Source organism: Balaenoptera physalus, assembly GCF_965194825.1.
Source record: "Balaenoptera physalus genome assembly, chromosome: 10".
In the NCBI taxonomy this organism is placed as follows: Eukaryota; Metazoa; Chordata; class Mammalia; order Artiodactyla; family Balaenopteridae; genus Balaenoptera; species Balaenoptera physalus.
This window is the reverse complement of record NC_138889.1, coordinates 46,972,047-46,995,013: the sequence shown is the minus strand read 5'-3', so window position 1 is coordinate 46,995,013 and position 22,967 is coordinate 46,972,047. Positions and strand designations below refer to the sequence as shown.

The 22,967-nt window shown below is 34.0% G+C and overlaps 1 protein-coding gene across 3 annotated transcripts in view; it reads right to left on the bottom strand.

The window, feature by feature from the left end:
• Positions 1-22,967, bottom strand: part of NOX4 (NADPH oxidase 4) — a 145,968-nt gene that overhangs the window by 5,867 nt on the left and 117,134 nt on the right. For all 3 annotated transcript variants that reach the window (XM_082410173.1, XM_082410174.1, XM_082410175.1), the window contains 4 exons: positions 15,864-15,983; positions 14,201-14,309; positions 9,807-9,875; positions 8,322-8,422 (listed from right to left, as the gene is read on the bottom strand). In XM_082410173.1, coding sequence (XP_082266299.1) covers positions 8,322-8,422; positions 9,807-9,875; positions 14,201-14,309; positions 15,864-15,983 — 399 coding nt within the window. The remainder of the gene's footprint in view (positions 1-8,321; positions 8,423-9,806; positions 9,876-14,200; positions 14,310-15,863; positions 15,984-22,967) is intronic.

Sequence of the window (22,967 nt, the reverse complement as noted above, 5' to 3'; positions counted from 1 at the left end):
CTCGCCGCAACTAGAGAAAGCCCGCACGCAGCAACAAAGACACAATGCAGCCAAAATAAATAATAAAATAAATAAATTAAAAAAGAAAGAAGATCATACTGAACCCAAGTAACAGAACTGTATGCCAAAAACAATTCCAACAATTGGAATTTGATGTCTAAACTTCAAAGTGTATAGCATTTAATAAAAAATTACCAGGAATGTGTATAGCAAGAAATTATGAACTATAACTAGAAGTGTTATGGATTGAATTTTGTCCCCTTCCCCAAATTCATAGGTTGAAACTCTAACTCTCAGTATCCCGGAATGTGGCTGTATTTGGAGATAGGGCCTTTAAAGATGTAATTAAGACAGAGCGATGTTGTTAGGGTGGACCCTATTGCAATCTGACTAGTGTCTTTGTAAGAGGAGGAAATTAAAGAGACACTAGAGACACACATGCAGATAAAAGACTGACTATGTGAAGAGGCAGAAAGAGGGTAGTCATCTGAAAGCCAAGGAGAGGTCTCAGAAGAAATCACCCTGCTAGCATCTTAATCTTAGACTTCTAGCCTTCAGAATAGTGAGAATATAAAGTTCTATTGTTTAATCCATCAAGCCTGTGGGATTTTATTATGGAAGTCCTAGCAAACTAATACAAGAAGAAAGGTAAGTCAATAGAAACGGGATGAGAATGACAGAAATGATGGAACTATTAGATAAGGTCACTGAAACAGTGATGAGAAACATGTTTCATATGTTCAAAGAAAAACATCGACATGATGAGAAAGGAAAAAAGATTTTTTTAAAAGCTTAAGTGGAAATGCTAGAGATTAAATGCAATATTTAAAATGATAAATATACTGATGGGTTAACAGAAGAACAGGCACTGAAGAAGAAAAGATAAGTAAACTTGAAGATATAGCAGTAGAATATATCCAAATGGAAGCACACAGAGAACAAAAATTTGGCAGAAAAGTGAAAAGAGCCTCAAGGCCCTGTGGGACAATACCAACCAGTCTTTCATATATGTAATCATAGTCTCAACATAAAAGAAGACAGAAGGAAAGAGAAAAAAATATTTGAAGAAATAATCACTAAAATTTTAACAAATTTGATGAAAACAAACAGATCCAACGATCTAATGAACTCCAAGGAGAATATGCACACACACACACACACACACAACAACAACATAAGGCAAGTTATAATAAAACTCTGAAAACCAGTTACAAAGAGAACAACACAAAAGCAGCTGACAGAGGGTGGGGGCAGAGACACACTACAAATAATAAACAGAAGATGAAGGATAGACTTCTTGTCACAAACTATTTAAGTCTGAAGGCAATGAAGTGAAATCTTCAAAGTGCTGAAAGACAAAAAAAAAAAGCAACTATTCTATATCAAGCAAATTCTATACCAAACAAAAATAACTTTCAAAATTGAAGATAGAATGTAAACTTTTCTAACAAAAGGTGAGGGAATTCATCACCAGCAAACTAGCACTATGAGGTATATAAAGGGAATTCGTCGGGAAGGAGAATGAAATCAGATAGACATGTGAATCTTCCCAAAGCTACGAAGGACACCAAAATGGTGAATCTGTGAATAAATACACTGTATATTTTGTCTAATTTTTAATCTCTTTAAAATATAATTGATATTTAAAACAAAAGTAATAACAATACATTATGGAGTTTATAGTATATGTAGAAGAAAGATGAATAAGAACAACAGCCAAAGAGATGCAGGGTGAATGGAAGTACATGAGGTAGTATAATATTATTTGAAGTACACTGTGATAAGCTAATGGTGTACACCGTAAACCTAGAGCAATGCTTCTCCAATTTCAGCTTCATCAGCATCACCTAAGGCACTTCACAGACCACAGATAGCAAGGCCCTATTCCTAGATCCTCTGATTCAGCAGATCTTGGATATGGCTCCAAGAATTTGGTTTTCCAACAAGTTGCCAGGTGATGTTAGTCCAAGGATTGCAACTTGGGAACCAATTCCTTAAAGAAATAACTAAAGTCAAACAGAGAAGCATGGCTAATATGTCACTTTAGGAGAAAAAGATGGAATCATAAAATAACACTAATTGAAAAGAAAGTAAAGAAATAAAGAAAAAAGGAAAGAACAAATGAGATAAATAGAAAGCAACAGTAAACTGTTGGACTGTAACACAATCCACAGAAGCCAAGAAAACTCAATGAGGAAAAGATACTCTCTCCAATTCATGATGTTGGGAAAACTGGATATTCACATGCAAAAGAACGGAACTGCACCCTATCTCACTCTACTCCCAAAAATTAACTCTAAAGGAAATAAGACTTGAATATAAGACCTTAAACCATCAAATCTTAGAAGAAAACACAGAGGAAAAAACTCTTTGACAGTGGTCTTGGCAATAATTTCATGAAACTGACACCAAAAATACAAGCAACAAAAGCAAAAATAAATAAGTGGGACTACATCAAAGTAAGAAGCTTCTGCATAGCAAAAGAAATGATCAACAAAATGAAAAGGCAAGCTAGGGAATGGGAGAACATATTTGCAAACTACATATCTGATAAGGGGTTAATATGTAAAATATATAAGAAATTCATATAACTCGCTAGCAAAAAAATAATAATAATAATCCAATATGAGGAAACTCTTTCAGCTTTTCACCATTGAGTAAGATATTAGCTGTGGGCTTATTATATAGGGCCTTTATTATGTTGAGGTATGTTCCCTCTATACCCACTTTTTGGAGAGTTTCTATCATAAATGGATGCTGAATTTTGTCAAAAGCTTTTTCTGTATCTATTGAGATGATCATATAATTTTTATTCTTCAATCTGTTAATGCAGTGTATCACATTGGTTGATATAAAGATACTGAACCATCCTTGTAATGCCTTGGATGGTGTATACCACTTGATGATGGTGATACCACTTGATGATGGTGTATGCTCCTTTTAATGTATTGTTGAATTTGGTTTGTGGTGCTGGGAAAACTGTACAGTTACATGTAAAAAGAATGAAATTAGAGGCTTTTCTCACACCACATACAAAAAGAATCTCAAATTAGATTAAAGACCTAAATATAAGACCGGAAACCATAAAACTCCTAGAAGGAAAAATAGGCAGAACGTTCTTTGACGTAAATCATAGCAGTATGCGTTAGGATCTATATCCTAAGGCAAAGGAAACAAAAGTAAAAATAAACAGGACCTAATTAAAGTGAAAAGCTTTTGCACAGCAAAGGATACCATCCACAAAATGAAAAGACAACCTATTGAATGGGAGAAAATAATTGCAAATGATATGACTGATAAGGGGTTAATATTCAAAATATATAAACAGCTCATAAAACTCAATATCAAAAGAAAAACAAAAACAAACAACACAGTTAAAAAAAGGCAGAACAACTGAATAGACATTTTTACAATGTCTATTCATTCATTTTTACATTTTAAATGTTGGCGAGGTTGTGGAGAAAAGGAAACCCTTGTACACTACTGGTGGGAATGTAAATTGGTATAACGAGTATGGGAAATAGTATGGCGGTATCTCAAAAAATTAAAAATAAAACTATCATATGATACAACAATCCCTCTACTGTGTATATATCCATAGGAAATGAAATCACTCTCTTGAAGTGTTATCTGCACTCCTATGTTTATTGCAGCATTATCTAGAATAGTCAAGACATGGAAACAACCTTAGTGTCCATAGATGGATGAATGGACAAAGAAAATGCGATGTGATGTGATACACACACACTGAAATATTATTCAGCCATAAAAAAGAAGAAAATCCTCTTATTTGCAACAACATGGATGAACCTTGAGGGCATCATGATTAGCGCAATAAATCAGACAAAGAAAGACAAATGCTGTATGATCTCACTCATTTGCGGAATCGAAAAAACCCAAACTCATAGAAACACAGAGCAGATTGGAGGGTGCCAGAGGCAGATGGAGGAGGTAGGGGATGACTGAAGACTGACAAAGGGTTACAAACTTATAGTTACAAGAGGAATAAGTTCTAGGATGTAATGGACAGCATGGTGACTATAGTTAACAATACTTATTGTATATTTGAAAGTTGGGAAGACAGTAGATCTTAAAAGTTCTCATCACACAAACACAAAATTTGTAATTATTTGAGGTGATAGATATGTTAACTTTATTGTGGTAGTCATTTTGCAACATATACATATCAAATTGTTATACTGTATACTATATTATAAGTCAGTTATTTTTCAACAAAGCTGGAAAAATGAAGAATATTTTTAATCTATGTAATGATAAAATGTAATTTATTTTGTAATGAATGCAATATAATAGTAAGATGTAAATAGTTTAAACACTACAACTAAACCCTAGAACTAAAAAACTTCAAAATACATGTATCAAAAACTGATAGAACTGTAAAGACAGACAAATCTAGAATTATAGTTAACGACTTCAACACTCTTCTTTTGGAAATTGACAGAACAAGTAGACAGAAAATCAGTAAGTGTACTGAAGACTTAAATACCACTATCAACCAACTGGAACTGATTGATATTTATAGGGTATTCTACCCTAAAACAATGGAATACAAATTCGTTTTTAGTGCCCATGGAACATTCACCAACACAGACCATATTCTGGGCAGTAAAACAGGTCTCAATAAATTTTAAAGGATTGAAATAACAAGGAGTATATTTTCTTAAAACCCATTTGAACCAGAAATCAAGAACAAATACCCCTATATTTGGAAATTAAACAACATACTTCTACATAACCAATGGGTCAAAAAAGAATTCACATGGTAATTTAAAAAATATTTTGACTTATATAAAAATGAAAATAAAACATATCAAAATTTGTGGTATGTAGCTAAAGTGGTGTTTAGAGGAAAATTTATGGTATTAAACACTTTTATTATGAAAGAACAATGATCTAAAATCAGTGACCTACGGTTCCACCTTAAGTAACTAGTAAAAGAAGAGCTAATTAAACCCAAAGTGAGAAGAAAGAAAATAATAAAAAAGTATGAAAATAAACTCTTACACTTAATAAAATTTAGGTTACTATCAAAACCAGAGCTAGACACAATGGATTACTTAAAATGAATAAAACTGAACTACTGAATTTATACCACCAAAAATAAAAAAAGTCATAGTGCAGTTTTCATTAAGATGAAAAGGGAATGAGACATTTTGGCTGTCTGTATACAGTCTCTGTCAACACTGCATTATGACAATAAGATACCATTATTTTCTTTTTTGGCTTTCATAGGGCAAATATAGAGTTAGATTTTCAAATTTTGCAAATTTCCTAAAGGCTTATCTTAAATTCTTCATAATAAAATCATTATTTTTAAAGCACCGTATATGATCATTTTCTTTTTTACATTTTGTTTTCCAACTATTAACTAGTTTAACTCTAGGAGATCTTTGTTTGTGTAATTTGAGGAGTTCCCCAATGTCACTTTCACTAACAATGAACTCCTACAACTTTTAATTAACCTTTGTAATTAATTTGCACTAATTTTGATTAGGTTGCTGCAATCCAACAATCATCTAGAGATTTATCTACAAAAACTCTGTAGAGATGGGTAGAGATAGACTTAGATGCTAGCAGAGGATGTTGTTTGGGGGCAGATGTTGGGAACTAGTTCCATAAATGTTCAACATATTGGTGAATATTTTCCTATTATACCGATACTCGTTTTTCCATTCATTTTTAAAGTGTGTGATCTCATATAATGAAAGCTTATTCATGCCTTAGGGATTATTCACTCCTTGTATTACAGATACAGAAGGGTCGAGTGACTTGACCCAGGGACACAGGAGCAAATGTAAGAGACCAAACCTAGGTATCCTTAATCTGTTTTGTTTTTAAAACACCATGTGGCAGTAAAATATAGATATATCTCAGACATCAATCCCAGAAGAGTTTTCCCTACTCCAAAGGCCACGTAAAGTTCTTTACTTCTCCCTTTCCATGATGCATACATTCAACTAAGTTAAGGTATGATATGCATTTTTACTATAAATAACAGGAAACTGGATCTCAGGTATAATAAATAATTTTTAAAAAGACATACAAGGAAGAGACCACTCTCATACATGTGTGCAAATTAATATGCCTCTCTTCTCTATTTTTATCTCTTTATATTCTCTCAGCAATTTATGTACATGAAGTTAACCAAAATTTTACATCTAAAATGAAGTCTTCTATTTAAATAGTGCCTTTTTCCAGTTAACAAACCCTAAGACGTTGATCCATTCTTTTCCTAGCTACGCTACATAAAAATCCTTCAAAAAATAATGCATTTGAGGTGCCTGCCCAGAGCAGATACACAAAATGAAAGTGTACAAAATGTCAACCGTAGATGGTGCACACTTGCTCTTCTTAAATAAGCTTTGCTGTTTAAAGAAAATGAACAAACAACCAAATAAGCATACAAAATCCCTCTCAGTATGAACAGTATAACAAATGAGGACTCTTGAGAACTAACCAAAGAAACCAAAAATCCCAATGTAATTTCTTGCAAATGATCCTCTACTGTTTGGGGGTTTGGTTTCAGAATTGAGCAAAAACAAACAAGCAAAACAAAGAAACAAACTATCAACGTTTTCAGCACTATACTATGAAAACTAACAAAAGAACGCTTGCCAGAAGTCAGTTAAATGTCATTAGGGAGGACGGAGTCTGTGGTGCATAGCAAGACCCAGGTGAGTATGACAAGATGATCACATCTAAGGTGGATGATTCTGGAGAAAGGGAAAGAAATATAACAAAAACTGGGTTGACTTTTTTCTTTATTCTATAGTTCACCTTTAACTAGGGCCCTGAATATTACAAAGGACCTCTGCTTTCCAAATAATGCTTTCCTCTTTAACCCAAATTACTTCATCAAGGGAAGGAAATCTAGGAGTGCTTTCAAACATGGTTGTAATCTGAATTACACGGGTCACTGTATTCCTTTGTAGATTTTGCTTCTGGGGCTTCACACCATGATTCCTAAAACAAAATCTCTGAAGATGAAGCCAAACGCCATGATGAATCCATGATTATTTCAGTAGATCACATTCATCCATAAATTTATAAATCAGGGCTTTAAAAAAACTCTCCATCGAATAAGCTGCCTCATTCATTTACAATCAAATACCCTTTTTATATTTATCAAAATGTATTTTTAAAATTATGACTTAATCAAATATATGCTAATAATTGTAGCATAATTCAATCTAGAAGAAAACGATGATCACTGGTGCCTTAGAGTCACAGGAAATTTAAAAAATTAAATCTTCTGTTTATATACATTCTTATTGCAGGTGTGTTTAGTTTGGCAACAAAAGTATGATTAGTTCAGGTGTAAAATTACATTGAATTTTAATAAAATTCTGCAGGATAAACAGGATAGAAATACAAGTTCAACTAGACAAAAGAGTGATGTAAAATTTCTAACTGATAGTGAAAGCTACAAAACATACAAATATACGAGGTCGGTATCAAGAAACTATGATATTTAGATTCCAGTAGATATGTTTAAAAGAGTTACATTAATTTTAAAATGTCAATATCTGCAGTAAGTTAGAAATTATAGCCTTTGGAACTATTTAAACTTATGATGAAACTTCTTTGATGCCAACTTTAAAATGTGTGAGTGGGTATATGGTTTACAAAATGCTTTTAAAATTCTTATAGACCTTTGCCCTGCACTATGATAATTTTACAGAAGACAAACCGGCTCCCTAGTCTGTGCCCCAAAATGAATGCTTTCCTTCAACTGTATCGCTTCAGATCATAGACATATAGCCCATAATGCTAGAATTCTTTATAGAATTATAGCTTCAAAGAAAAAAATATGTTTGGTAATATTTCTGATTTAGAGACTGCATATTAAAGAGTTTTAAAAACTAATGGTTTTAAGAAATGTATTCATTCTGGTAAAAAGGTACCAAAAATCTGATTTTTAAGTGCATTCACTGTTAGAACTACTTGAAGAGCTCCCTCGCTTGCTAACGTGATTTAAAAAAACTTTCCCAATGATTACCTGATTTATGCTATTGGAATAAACACCCTTTATAATATGGATCTATGTAAATTTAAAAGTAGGTAGGAGAGTCTAGTTCATAAATAGACTATTTTTAAGCCAAATTTTAAGTATTTGGCATTACAGATGCTTGAGGTGGTTCCTGCCTTGCTTCCTCCTTTGGTAGTGATAATTGACGGTTTAAGTGACTCTGTAATTTGTAAACCCATTACTAAGTAATCTTTAAAAACGTCACGTGATGACTTGGGAATATTTTAATTTGATCATTAGCCACATAAGTTTTTTGAGGACTAGTACTTACCCTCTGTTATATTTTGCTATTTCATTAAACAGAAGTTTCCACCGAGGACGTCCAATAAAAAGTCTCGAATTCAGTGCTTGATATTTTTCTCCAATTATCTTCTGCCAAAAAGAAAGCACTATATTTTATATGACACAGAGTTGGACAAATAACCCATTTCTCTAACATCATCTTTGCTGGTGCTGTGGCTTTCTAACAAATTGCTGTGATATAAAGAATAAAAGTATCATATGGCAACCTATTAGGTAAAGTCATTTACAAGCATCATTTCCTCCCTCTTTCCCTTTAAAATCCATTACCTTCTTGAATGCCATTATTACAAATGGCTGATTTTCCTAGACTTCAGTTAGTTGCATCATTTTTAAGCAACTGCAGCGTTAAAGAATGCATTCTAATTGCCTACTCTCAAAAAAGGCGCAGCACATAAGCTTTATTGAGGCGTTTTTGTACTGCAAAGTTATCATATTTGGCTCATTATATGAGTAAAATACTGTAAATTGTCACCATAAATTTGGGGAAATGATCCTGGACATGATAGCCTAAAACAGAAGAGCTCCAAATTTGGGATCTATCAAGAAACAACTTCTAATGTACTGGTGCTTGCAATTAACAGACTATTAGATCTGAATTGGTGATAAAGAGAGTGAAGTGAGAAGAGAGGAGAAAGTGTCTGAGTCCCAGGCAGACAAACTGAGAATCAGATGTAATATATGCTCTGTACCTTAATTACAGCGAAACCATGAGGAATAATGATACTGACTTGCTTCATGAGAGTATAAAATAAAATGTTTTTACATACCAAGTAGGGTAGAAATCTGACTAAAAAAATAGGCTTAGATTAGTTTCAAAGTAACTGACAAGCATACATGTTTTGTATTCAAACTATTATAGAAAACGTATGATGGAAAATACTACAATAAAACTTGTGAAAGCATTCATGCTCAGGTTTATACGGCCATACAGCTCTTCAATGTTGTTTGTAAACAGTTTCTTCATCTATGATATGGGGATTGCAAGATCATTTACCTCTTGAATATGTTGGAATTACATGAGATACTGTATATGAAATGCTCAGCACAGCGTCTAGCAGTGAAGTAAATAATGCGTGATGACTGTTACTTTATTTAATTTCCCTTGAAGAGAAACAAGCTTAATTGTGTATGATCTTATCTTCTCTCTCCACATAAAACCTCCCCTCGATGAACATAATCACAAGACTATTCGCTTATGTCCTCATCTCTAGATGAGGCAACTGTGGAGAGAAGAGAGATGAACTCAAAGGTCTGTTCCAGCTCCCTGTGAAAGGGAGAATACGGTTGACTTCAAGGACAAGCCATGAGTTTGCTGGACACATTCCAAAACAGGCTTTCCTCTGGGAAACGTCTCTTCAAACCACCTGCAGAAATTTTCTTCCACACAGCCCCTACAGTAAATCTTCTATTCTCAAGAGGCTTGTTTAATTTACAATAACATCCAATCACATACCTGTAACCCATCTGTCTGACTGAGGTACAGCTGGATGTTCACATAGTCAGGTCTGTTCTCTTGCCAAAACTGACAGGACATAAAAGTAAATAGACATTAAAATTTGTTCTGTATACACAGACTCTCTCCTATCCTAACATATGTGATCCTACGATATGTTAAGATGTATCGTGTCTTATCACAGCCAACATCTACGAGCAAATGTACATATATACATACATATATATGTACCACAGACATGGCAGATTATAACATTAATAACCTGTCACCTACTGGTTTAATAAGTTATGAAGGAGGTAGTGGACAGGATTAGTTCTCTGTTATCTTCATAGATACAAAATCAAACACGCTAAATGTTACCCTAATATTCCCCTAAATCCTCCCCAATTATTTCTTATTTGATTCCCTAAGAGCCTCTAAATTTTACTCAAAAGTTCACTCAGAAAGAATATGAATTTTTAAAAGTAAAAAGTGATATTTAATAGGCATGCTAGGAATCACAAAAAACAAAACAAACAAAACCTGGTTCCAGTTCCTACCTTCTTCCTATTCAGCACTGGTTTCCCTTGTATAAAAATGTATGAGGCAGCAAATATACCTGCCAAAATAAAAGAGTCTGGAAAAGCTCTCAACCATTTTGAAATCTTGAAAAATAAACTGACAAAGAAAACTATCTGAAGAAAAATGAATTCAACAAAGGGGGTAAAAGAGTTTTGTCCCCATAGACATCCTTTTACCAGAAGGCAAAAATGAATCTGCTAATGACTCTGGCCTTGCTCTGACTGAATCCTGACTTCTGAAATCTACATTTAAAAAAATAGTATTCTTCTTAAGGCCTCCTTTCACCACCCTGAAATAAGGAGACGCTGAAAGATAAGGAAAAGGAGTCAAAAAATAAAAACAAACAAACAAACAAAAAGTAGAAGAGAAGGAAGGAACACCATGGAAGGAGCACCATAACCATGGTGTGCTCTGGAGAACAGAGGTGAGTATCTGATGTGCAGAACCTGAGGAAAGGCTTAGCAGAGACCAGCACTTCTTCAACAGCCAAACTATTTCTTGAGCATCAGTGGGCGTAGTAGGTTTGCTGGAGATAGTATGGCTTTGCTGGACCTTATTGCAGCGAAAGGATCAATTGATTTCAAGTACTGTTTTTACAGAGTGTGAAAGTAATAATTTTTTAATGAATATATATTGGGGCTCAAAATAGAAGGTTCAGGAATGCAAAAGAAGTCATTTTGCAAACAGGGAGTAATTAAGTGAGGTTACATCACTCCTCCGGCACCCTTTATAACAGTAAGGGCACCTGGCAGGTGGCTACAGACTTGTTTCTACTGCCATCACTGTCTGCCCTTGAGATTTCTAGGGAGTTACTCAACTTATAAAGGCCTCAGTTTCTCCATCAGGACAATGAGAGAGTTGAATGACATTATCCTACAGGTTTCTTCTGGATCTAAAACTATACATTTTCTGACAGGTGGCAACTCTAAGTTATAAAATCCCAATAAAAACATATTTTACTTTTAAAGTGATAAGTGATGATTCTCAGCACCCATAAGAGTCTTAAAATATAATCATTAAATTCCATACCACAGCTGCCTCAAGTTATACCCAAACACTAAAGTCATTTTAAGGCCCTTCAGGAATTGGATCAGGGTTTATGAATTTTAATTGTGAGGAAACAGGAATTTCCAGGTGCCAGTAATGGATAGCACCTCACAAAACACATGACTTGCATTGATTTTTGTCTTAAATGTCTACCAGGATACTCCTCTGAGATCACCCAATAACTCCTGCATCAATAACTGCTGTTTGGAAGTAAGATCATCTATACCGTTTTCCTAGATTCCACATATATGCGTTAATATACGAGATTTGTTTTTCTCTTAACTAATGGGAACATACTGTATAGCACAGGGAACTCTACTTAATGCACTGTGGTGACCTAAATGGGATGGAAATCCAAAAAAGAGGGGATATATGTCTATGTATAGCCGATTCATTTTGCTGTGCAGTAGAAACTAACACAACACTGTAAATCAACTATACTCCAATAAAAATTAATTTAAACAAAAAGAAAAAAAATAACGTGTTTGGTGCCCACAGCCTCCAGAGAGAAGTATGCAGACTTAAATAATGTATTTAATGATTTCAATGTCTCCATTTTAACTTATCCCTCATTGAAAACAAGCAATAGTATCTACTAAAGAAACACACACACACACACGCACAAACACACTGAACTTGGTAACTCAGTTGCAAACACAGAAAATAAAAAAAGACTTCTTTTTAACATCTTCCTCAGAGGCACAGTTGAAGGACCAGTGTTCATCCTCTTGATGTGAAAAATCGAAACAGGTATACAGAGGTGTGTGTAGAGATAATCATCACCACATTATTTACACTAGTTTTAATCTTTCATATTATTTACTCCATGGAATCCTAAGGGTAAAGCATATCCACCAAAAAATTTGAGAAGAAATCTTAAGATTGAACTACTTCGAATGTCCAGCAATTTATATTTTTTTCTTTCCTTTATTCCTTTCCTGCCCTGCTACTTGCCTTATAAAGCATCTATTATTCAAATGTGCCTTTCCACATCTTGGATCCAATTATAGCCTTTTATTTAAAAAAGTATAGGCTCTCTATCAGTTCAAAACAATTTTTTTAAACTAGAAAAACAGGCAAAGGTAGAATTAGGAAATCTGAGAAGTAATACAAGTGTTTGGTAAGCATAGGGAGAGAAGTTCAATCTCACTAACATTCAGGGAAAAATACAGTGAGACGCCACTGTTTAAGAGATGGATAGAAATTTGAAAGATTGGTAATATAATGTTTGGAATAAATTTCTCTTATATTCTTTGGTGGAAATGTAAATTTTTTTAGCCTCCTTGGGGGACATTTTTTTAGTATACGTTAAAAATTTAAATTCACTCCCAAAGTCCTCAGAGCCTCCAACTCAGGAAGTCCAGCCTCAGGCATTAACCTAGAAAAAATACCCACACATTTGAGAGTGGTATGCTCTTCTTGAAAGATTTTTCTCCCTTACCTCAGGGATAGAACTACCTCTTGGTTTCCTACTACCTCACTGGCCACTCTGACCAATCTCCTTTACTGACCAATCTCCTTTACAGAAGATCACTCATCTTCTGCCCCTCTAGAAACTGCAGTACCCCGAGGCTTGGTATATTCACACACACTCTCAAGATGATCTACAATCATATAAGTATGCTCAAATCCAATCAATGGCTTCTCATCTCTCCCTTTTTTTTTCTCCTGATTTAGCAGGCCCTTGGTGAGCCCCAGGAATCTGCACTTTTTTTTTTATTGTGGTAAAATATACATAGCATAAGACTGATCATTTTAACCGTTTTTTAAGTATACAGTTGATTAGCATTAAATACATTCACATTGTTGTGCAACCATCACCACCAATCCATTTTCAGAACTTCTTCATCTTCCCAATCTGAAACTCTGTGCCCATTAAACAGTAACTCCCCATTTGTCCTTCCTGGAAACCTGGCAACCACCACTCTACTTTTTGTCTCTATGAATTAGACTACTCTAGGTGCCTTATATAAGAGGAATCACACAACAGTTGTCCTTTTGTGTCTGGTTAGATAGTAATAAGTTTATAGAAAGCAATGTGCAGAACAATACAAATAGTATGGTAGAATGTATAGAATGCTCGTGAGTTACATCTGGTTACACAGATTGGGTGGGGATTTTGCTTCATGTGGATTATTAGAAAAATTTGTAGCAAAGATGCATATGTGTATTACTTGAATAACTTAAAAAATAAAGATAGATACATTAATAGATAAGTAACAGGTTACATGTAGGATAGACGAAAATGCCTGCTTTCATCTCTGTAAGGAATAAAACTTAGAATTTGGGATTTTTGAAATTCTGTATACTGTGCCAAAAGTCTGCTGATGATCTAACTTGGAATATCAAAGGTGGAGATAAGAGATAAGGGCTACTAGAACAAAGGATGAAAGGTGTAATAGTAATTGCCTGTTGATGTTTTTCTCTATCTGTTCTCTGTCACAATCTCATATGCATTCACATTTGCATGCATATGTATCCTATATGCATACATCACCAGCCATATGCATACATTTCTATGTTAAAACATTCCATGTTAAAACATGTTCTAGATACACACACAAATTCACAGATACCAATATCTGAAAAGATGTGTACCAAATTATTAACAGATGTTACCTCTTTTTATTTTTTTAAGTTTAAGGGATTTTTTTTTCCTCCTCACAACTTATCTGCATATTTTCTGGTTTATTCTATAGCGAGCACTTATTACTTTTACAATTTGAAATAAAATAATTTATTTTAAATTTAGAAAGCTGCAAAAGTAAAAACAAACATAATTTTACCTTGTTATACAACACACATAGTAAGTCTGCAAACCAACGGAAGGATTGGACGTCTCTGCACACCCAAATAAAATACAGTCTTCTAAGCCTGTATGGTTTCCAGTCATCCCTTTAAAATTAAAATAACATGATAGTGATTATGATGGCAAAAAAATTAAGAATCCCTATATACTTGAAATTTTGCTTCTCATTAGTAAGCAACCTATAGAAAAAACAGTCATTTACATTCTAGCATCTGACATACCACTTACTTTAACTCCCAAATTTATTTAAAATGCAATATACTGACTCAAAGATATGCTACACTCCATGAATTTAAGTGTTCATGCTTGTGGATATTATATGCATATCACCCATTTCCATTTGAAGGCAATACACTAAACTCCTGGATTAGAATAATATCAGCTCTGCATCTCAGGAAAAAAAAGTTCTCTATTTTCAGCGAATTCTATCACTCAACAGGGCTCCAATGGTCATCTTGCCCTGGCTTCCAGGCAAAATGAGCCAAAACCATTCCAGAAAGTTGGTTGTTTACCCCCTTCTTAATAATTGTTAAAGAAAGAGATTTCACAACCACTTACTATGTAATGCATTCTAGCAACTCACAATTCCAAGTCTGGATTCCTCCTTATAATTATGAAGTAGGCTTGAGGTTAAGAAAATATTCTTCCTTTTTTTAAACTTTAGGTGTCCAAATAACTTGCAAAATGTTTTCAGAAACAATTTCTGGTTTGGAATATAGTTTTTTTTTCTAAGAACCTCCAAAAATGTCCCAAATTTATATCAAGTATTTAAGATTGAAATAAAATATCATTCAAACACATCACTTCAACTTATTACTTCTTTTTTAGTACTTCATAAAACAAACTTTTAATGCAAATTGTGTTTTCTTGAAAAGTGAACAGAATAGATTTTGTTTGTGGGTTTCATGACAATTACTGTCCATTAATTTTTGCTTATAATCCTAGAACTAAAATAACTGAATAAGTATATCCTGGTTAAGCAATCTTACCTTTGAAATTTTTATTCTTCAGTCTGTTATAAATCTGCTGAGTAACAGACCAAGGAATGATGTGCTCATTTGTCATCTCCTCAGAAAGGCTTTCCCTGACCATACTTCTAAAATAACCTGGGCCCTTTATTTCTATATCCCATTAATCTCTCTTCTCTTCATCATAGTTCTAATATTTTCTGAAATAATGTTATTTATGAATTTTTCACTGGTTGATTTTCTTCCTGCCCCATTTGAATGTAAACTTTTTAAGAGCAGAGACTCTCTTTAGTCATTGCTGTATTACCAGGAACTATAAGATCAATTGGCACATAGGTGCTCAAAAATATTTGTTGACTAAATGCATTAGTAATGCCACTTGCCCCTGATGAGAAAGTAAAGAAACAGAGGCTGGTGGAATGACTTTAACAGAGGAAAAGGACAGAGGGATGCATAATTGTGATACTGACGTTATTCTACAAGAGAACACGCTGAAAGCCATAGACCACGTATTGAGAATCACTCAGTTATTCCCCTTATCAGTCAGTAAATGGAGTTCCTTGAACAATAAGTAAAAGAATTCTGGAAGGAATTACTTCTTACTGAAAGAGAGCTGCCTGAAATATTGACAGTTCTCTACTTGGACTAACATAATGGATCAAAATGACATACAGCAGAGTGTTGAGTATTGACGCAAAAGGAGTTACTCCAATGCCTCCAGCCACGCAGAGGCTAACCTCATAGTTCAGTGAATCTTCAAATGGACTTCCAAAGGGACCATCAATGTAGAGCCTGTGGACAAGGCAGACAAAGGTGGAAAAAATGAAAATGAGTTAAATTTCTATAATATGTGGCAAACATGATAAATCTAGTGTCTAGGCTTTGTGATGGCTCGGGCCTCATTTCATTGTTTCTCATAGTGATAAGCTTAAAGGAACAAGAAGTGTTGTTTATGAACTGTCAATATTAACACAAGCACATCTGTTTCAAAGCATGCCTATTTTGAGGGAAACATTCATTTAAAGTGTAGGGAAATATATATAGGACCATGATAGTTAGCGAAGGACTAGTTAAAGCTTTGATCTATTTTATTACTATATTGGACTAAATTAAAATATCTTGTTTTATTGTGTCTAAATTCAATAATATTATTCTCCATGGTAAAGACAGCAGCAGAAATATTTCCTGAAACCTTTACCATGTGAACAGAAAAGAAACTAACCCTGTTCCTCTTCTTGCCCTGGTTAGGTTTATCAGTATAGAAATAGCCAGAGCACAATCTCAAAGGAATCTCTGATTACTCTACTTGTGATAGTATATTCAAATATATGTGTGTATGTGTGTGTATGTGTGTGAAATCCTTCTTAACTACAATGAAACTTGAAAATCGTTCACTCAGTATTCATCCTCCCATTCTTTCTTGCTTTTTTTTTTTGATTGAAGTATAGTTGATTTACAATGTTGTGTTAGTTTCCAGTGATTCAGTTATACATATACATATATCTATTCTTTTTCAGATTATTTTCCCTTATAGGTTATTACACAATATTGAGTATAGTTCCCTGGGTTATACAGTAAGTCCTTGTTGGTTATCTACTTTATATATAGTAGTGTGTATATGTTAATACTAAGCTCCTAATTTATCCCTTCCCCCCTTCCCCTTTGGTAACCATAAGTTTGTTTTCTATGTCTGTGGGTCTATTTCTGTTTTGTAAATAAGTTCATTTGTATCATTTTCTTAGATTCCACATATAAGCAGTACCATATGATATTTGTCTTTGTCTGGCTTACTTCACTTAGTATGATAATCTCTAGGTCCACCCATATTGTTATAAATGGCATTATTTCATTCTGAGCCATTATTCATGGCTGAGTAATATTCCATTGTATATATATACCACATCTTCTTTATCCATTCATCTGTCGATGGACATTTAGGTCTCATTCTTGCTTAGTAACAAAACATTAACGTTATTCAGGGAAGCAAAGTGCCCAGCCAAAATACGACATTCCCCAGACTGTCTTGCATCTATTTCGGTTGTGTGACTATGTTCTGCCTAATGTGATATAAATAGAAGTGTAGTTAGGAAAACTGGAAGGCTCCTTGAAGGAAGCTGTCTCAGTTGAAAGTTGCACCTCTATCCTTGTCCCCTTCTTTCCTCCTTCCTGGTGCCTGAAATGTTGACTTGATGGTCTAAACACTTATCTTTGATGACTATAAAATTGCCATACCCTCTATGGACTGCCTAGTTCCAGATATCTTTATGTTAAAAAAAAGACCCATATATATAAAACACTGCCATTTTAAAGCTTTTTTCCTATTACAAAAAAAAACTTTCTTAAAAAATAGTAACTGTCCAGGGCTTCCCTGGTGGCGCAGTGGTTAAGAATCTGCCAGCCAATGCAGGAGACATGGGTTCGAGCCCTGGTCCGGGAAGATCCGGAGCAACTAAGCCCGCGAGCCACAACTACTGAGCCTGCGCTCTAGAGCCCGGCAGCCACAACTACAGAAGCCCGCACGCCTAGAGCCCGTGCTCCGCAACAAGAGAAGCCACCACAATGAGAAGCCCGCGCACCACAACGAAGAGTAGCCCCTGCTCGCTGCAACCAGAGAAAAGCCTGTGCACAGCAACGAAGACCCAACACAGCCAAAAATAAATAAATAAAAAATAAAAATAAAAAAATTAAAATTAAAATAAAAAATAAACTAAAAAATTTTAAAAACCTAGCAATGTAATTTAAAAGAACAGTATATAAAGGTAAAAAAAATAAATATTTTTTCTTAGTTGGCATTAAGTGGATAATAAAACTGAACAACTTCATAGTGTTTTAAAGATTACAAAACACATCTCTATAAAGTTCTGATTTGATCTCAGATCAATCCTGTGTTTGGTAAAAATGGACATTCCTCCACATATTTTATCTGGGTTGATGTCAAAGGAAATGTTACTTTTAATGAAATTTCAGAATATAACAAGCCTCTGGGGTAGTGAGGTTTTTATAAGAGAATAGCTATCTTTGAACTAAATTAGACAGCCCAAGGGTTATTTTTCTAACCAAAATAAATTTATAGGCCTAATCTTTCTGTTTATGTAAAGATAGTACAATGTAAAATCAACAGCTTTTTCCTTGACTATTCTGACATCAATAGAGCTATGTGACTGGCATAGTGCTACGTGCTTTAGATGAATTATTTGTAATTATTAAACAAGAGTTAAGTGGTATTATTCTACTTCCTCAGTTAGGAAGCTGAGGTTCTAGAAGTTTAAATATTTCCTCAAGGTCACACATCTAAGAAGTGGTTTATATTGACCACCAGAATGAACTCCATTTCTATTTATGAAACCAAACAAATCAAAACTGTCTTCTTAAAAAAGGAGTTCATTCTAATCCTTTCAACCAGAGAAATAATGAATTGAACCCTTTTTTCACTGAATATTAACTCTCTTTATGTCTGAAAATATTTTTACCTTAAAGTCTATTTTATCTGAAACAATATTTCTTTGGTTAGAATTTCTCTGCTGTATTCTTCACCTTCTTTAACTTCTCAGCCTGTCTTTACCTTTATGTTCTGAGCAAATCTCTTGAAAACAGCTTATTGCCCTATTTCATTTTCTTATTCCAGTCTGACAGCCTTTTCCTTTGAACTGTAGAATTTAGTTCAATGATGTTGAATTACGTACCACAATATCACCTGTACTGTTTGTCCAACTTTTTGTTTCTTCCCCTCCCCCCCCTTTTTTTTGACTACTTTTATGTTAAAGTGTTGGTCTCTGCTTTTACCTTTCTGTAAGTAAATTACGATTTTTCCTAGGGTGAATTTATTTTTATTATGTTGCTTGAGATTCATTGAGATCCCTGAATTTGAGCTATTATTTCTTCAAATATTACATCTCCTTCACTCTCTCTTTTTCTTCTTTTGAACCTCTAATGTAAAGGAATGCATGAACTTCTCACTCCATCCACCATACCTCAACCTTTCTTTCATATTTTCCATACCTTTGTCTCTGTGTGTTGCATTCTGGATAATTATTTCAGTTCTACTTGACAATTCATTATTCTCTCCATGGCTGCGATAAACTGCTCAAGTTTATGATATTGTATCTCTCACTTCTAGAAGGTCTATTGGCTCTTTTTCAAAAGTGTTTTGAGAAATTTGATTGTCCTTCATCTCAATCATTATTTTAATACTCTCTTTTATTTCTTTTGACATATTAAACATTTGTTTTATACTTTTTAAATATACAATTTTACTAACGTGATTTGTTTCATGTTTTAAAAAATACAAGCTCTTTGGTGCCTCATGTATAGGAATACTTTGAGGATTAAAATGTGTCCCTGCAAAAAGCATTTTCATTTCCTCTTCCAGGCCACAAAAGGACGCCATGAATCTGGAATCACTTTAAACTAAATTTTTGTCTCTGTGTTTAGTGGGCTATATACATATTGTGAATTCACTGTTTCAACTCAAGTGAGAGGAAGCTTGTGGTTACTAAATATCAGGGGAGATTTCTTTTCTAATTCCCCTCAGAACCAAGGACAAAATAAGTCAATTATCTCTACCACCTCCTTCTGCCGAGCCGACTATTTAATCTCTAGTTTATCCACTGGGCCATTTGCAGGGGTCTCTGATCTGCTCTCCAACCCTCCTCAGAGCCCAGGACTTATCTCTTGTCCATCACACATATGGCCTGTTAAAACCAGCTCTAACTTTGGGGGATAAATACCTATGATGTTAGAAGCAAATAGAAGCTTTAGCACTCACTTCACTTATTCATCTAGGTAGGACATTCCTTATGAATTACGACCCCAAGCAATTATTTTTATCTCCTACCATATCAAACATGTATTAAAATTACTAATGTTTGTGTGCTTAGATTTTTAGGCTTTCTATACTAGTAAGATTATTATTGAGCATCTAGTATGCTATGTTACGTTTATTTTTCACTCTTAAATACACACATACACATACATAAACATATAGGTGGATCCCCACTATTGGAATTAGTTCCTATAGAAAGTTAAGGAGAATTTGCTTTTGCCCTTTGATTTTGTTTTTTTTTTTATTGTGCTGGCTAACTTAGGCTTGATCTGCTAATATGTGACTTGAAATGTTTATTACTATGCAAAAGCTAGTTCAAATAATATAAAAGAAAAGCTGCCAAGCTCTTCAAACTGTGCACACACTAGGTAGTTAACTGGAAACACGAATTGTAAGCTGACCAACCCCTAGTGAATCTTCAAGTAAAACACCTAGCCAAATTTCACACCCCATTCCAACATATATTTAAACCCAGCTGCAAGCCACACTAAAATAAAATTACCTCTGAAAGATTTTAGAGGGAATATATTCAGTTAAAATAAACACTTTGAGTTTAGATCTTTAGTTTAGACTTTTATACTACATCAGCCTTTCCAACAAAGAGTGCTATGTTTTAAATTGTATTTAATCTGGAATGTTATTTATTAAGATGATAACCGAATCTTTTTATTTTCTGTCCACTTATCTGCATTTAGGTGCAAATATTTTACAATTTCTTTTTCTCAAACAAATCATTCCATCCCTTTCTTAGCTTTCTTCTTTTTTCCACATGGCAACTTATCCTCCTGCTGAAAGCAAGGTGTATAGCTCGCTGGCTTAGTTGCTGGCTAATTTTAGTGTGAATAAACTCTTAAACCTCAGATTTATTTATGCTATATTTTGTTTTGTCATTTCTTTTCCATTAGTGTAGAGAGCTCAATTCAATTAAGAAATAGAAGTAAAATGTCATTATTATGCATCTTGTCTTCACAGACCAAAAAAAAAAAAAAAGAGAGGGTAGGGGAAGAAACAGAAAACGTGGGACAAATAATGAGCACAAAATAATTCTGTAGACTGTAATTCAACGTAAATGAACTAACATCTTCAGCTCAATGGGAAAGACTGTCAGACTAAAATAAGACAATAAAATTGAGTCATGGGTTTTTTCAAGAGACTCAGCTAAAAAATAGGGTACAAAAAAGTTGAAAGTTAAAGAATAAAGATATAGGAGGAAAATTTATTCGAAAGCAAAATATTTGTAGTCAACACTTAGTTCAGATAAAATAGACTTTAAGGAAAAAACATTGTTACGGATATGATGTTTCTAATCATTGGTAATTCAGCTCGGTGGGGTGTGCTTTCAGATTTTCCTTTGTTATCAAAGATGGGTGACCATGAGGCGAGAGACTTCTTTATTCTACTCTCTTCTTTTCTGTTCAGCATGCTGAGCACTCCTCTCTTCCCTGGTTACAGATGTGATAAAATTTGACCTTGAAAGGAATGAAAAGCCTTCCATTAGGCTTTGACTAATATGTGGTATGTTTCCATCCAAAGTGTGGTTCTTGGACCAATAGCATTAATTTTATATGAGAACTTGTTAGAAGACAGAATTTTAGATCCAACCTCAGACTTACTGAATCAGAATCTGTGTTTTATTAAGGCCTCTGGGTGGTTTGTAAACACATTAAAGTCTGAGAAGCACTTCTCTAACGCGTCTTTCCAGAGAATTCCGTTAATGTTGATAATAAAGTGAGATTTTTCCCTCTATTTTTCTTTTGTATTCTGTGAATATTATCTTCTTCGAGACTTTATAGAAAGTGATGATTTAGTTATTTCAAGATCTGGAGGGTAATGTCTGCTACCTGAATGTGAATCTTCCCCAAAATTGTACAATCAATAAGGAATGCAAATAAAATCACACATAATTCATATCAGCATTACCAGGAGACAGAGAATAACTATTGTAGAAAAATGATCACTAAATACCAACAGAAAAAAAAAAGTGGTTGAAAAGGAAGACAGGCAAGTAATGTCATATACATATATATATATATATATATATATATACACATATATATAACTGTAGACTCTGAAATCAAAACCAAAACAATGACACAGAACTATATTTAAAAATATAATCCAAGAAAGTAAGAGTTCAGAAATACCATCAACAAAATCTCAACCTATAAAGTTAGACAGCCTTTGGGAATTAAGTGTAATATTACCATATTTTGTGAGTATATGGATTTTAATGTTTTGTCTCACCTTCCTCTGCCATCATTTTTCTCCTCCCTAGGTGATTCTGGAATAACAGAACCCCAAAATGCTGGATTTCAGCTGTGACACAACTTACCAGCTGCCACATTTTTCAGACAGAAAGAAATAATCACTCTACTGTTATAAGTTTCTATCATTCTAGCTTCTAGGCTTACTCTTTGATTGATTAGAGGCTTTTAATAAACAAGAGGTAAATTATATAAGTAAGATAAACTCATAGAATAAATGGGTGTAACAAACAAAATACTACACATGAAAATGCTTTGAAAACAATAAAATGCCATAAAAATAAAACATATTTTTATAGATACAGCTAGCCCTATTGTCTAGGAATCACCAGATTTCCTCCTTGGGTTTTACTACTAACTCAAAAACCCAGGAAAACCAGGACACTGTTAAAACAGTTTAGCTCAGTCGTTATCTCCAGTTGCTGGCGTACAATAGGCACTAAAAAATTTTGGTTGAAAGAAGTACTGAAAGAATAAAATATGCTCAACACGTTCATTTGCCTTTAATTTAGAGACAATACGCTTGCAACCTTGTTCACTAGAGGGAAGAATGCTCACAGTAGGGTAAAATTTTCTGTTCTCAAAACTTTCACAGCAATTACTTTGAGTACAGAGATTTTAACAGCAAAAAATAGCCTTTTAAAATCCAATTAGGAGGGAAAATTGCAACTTAAAAGAGTTATTAAAGAA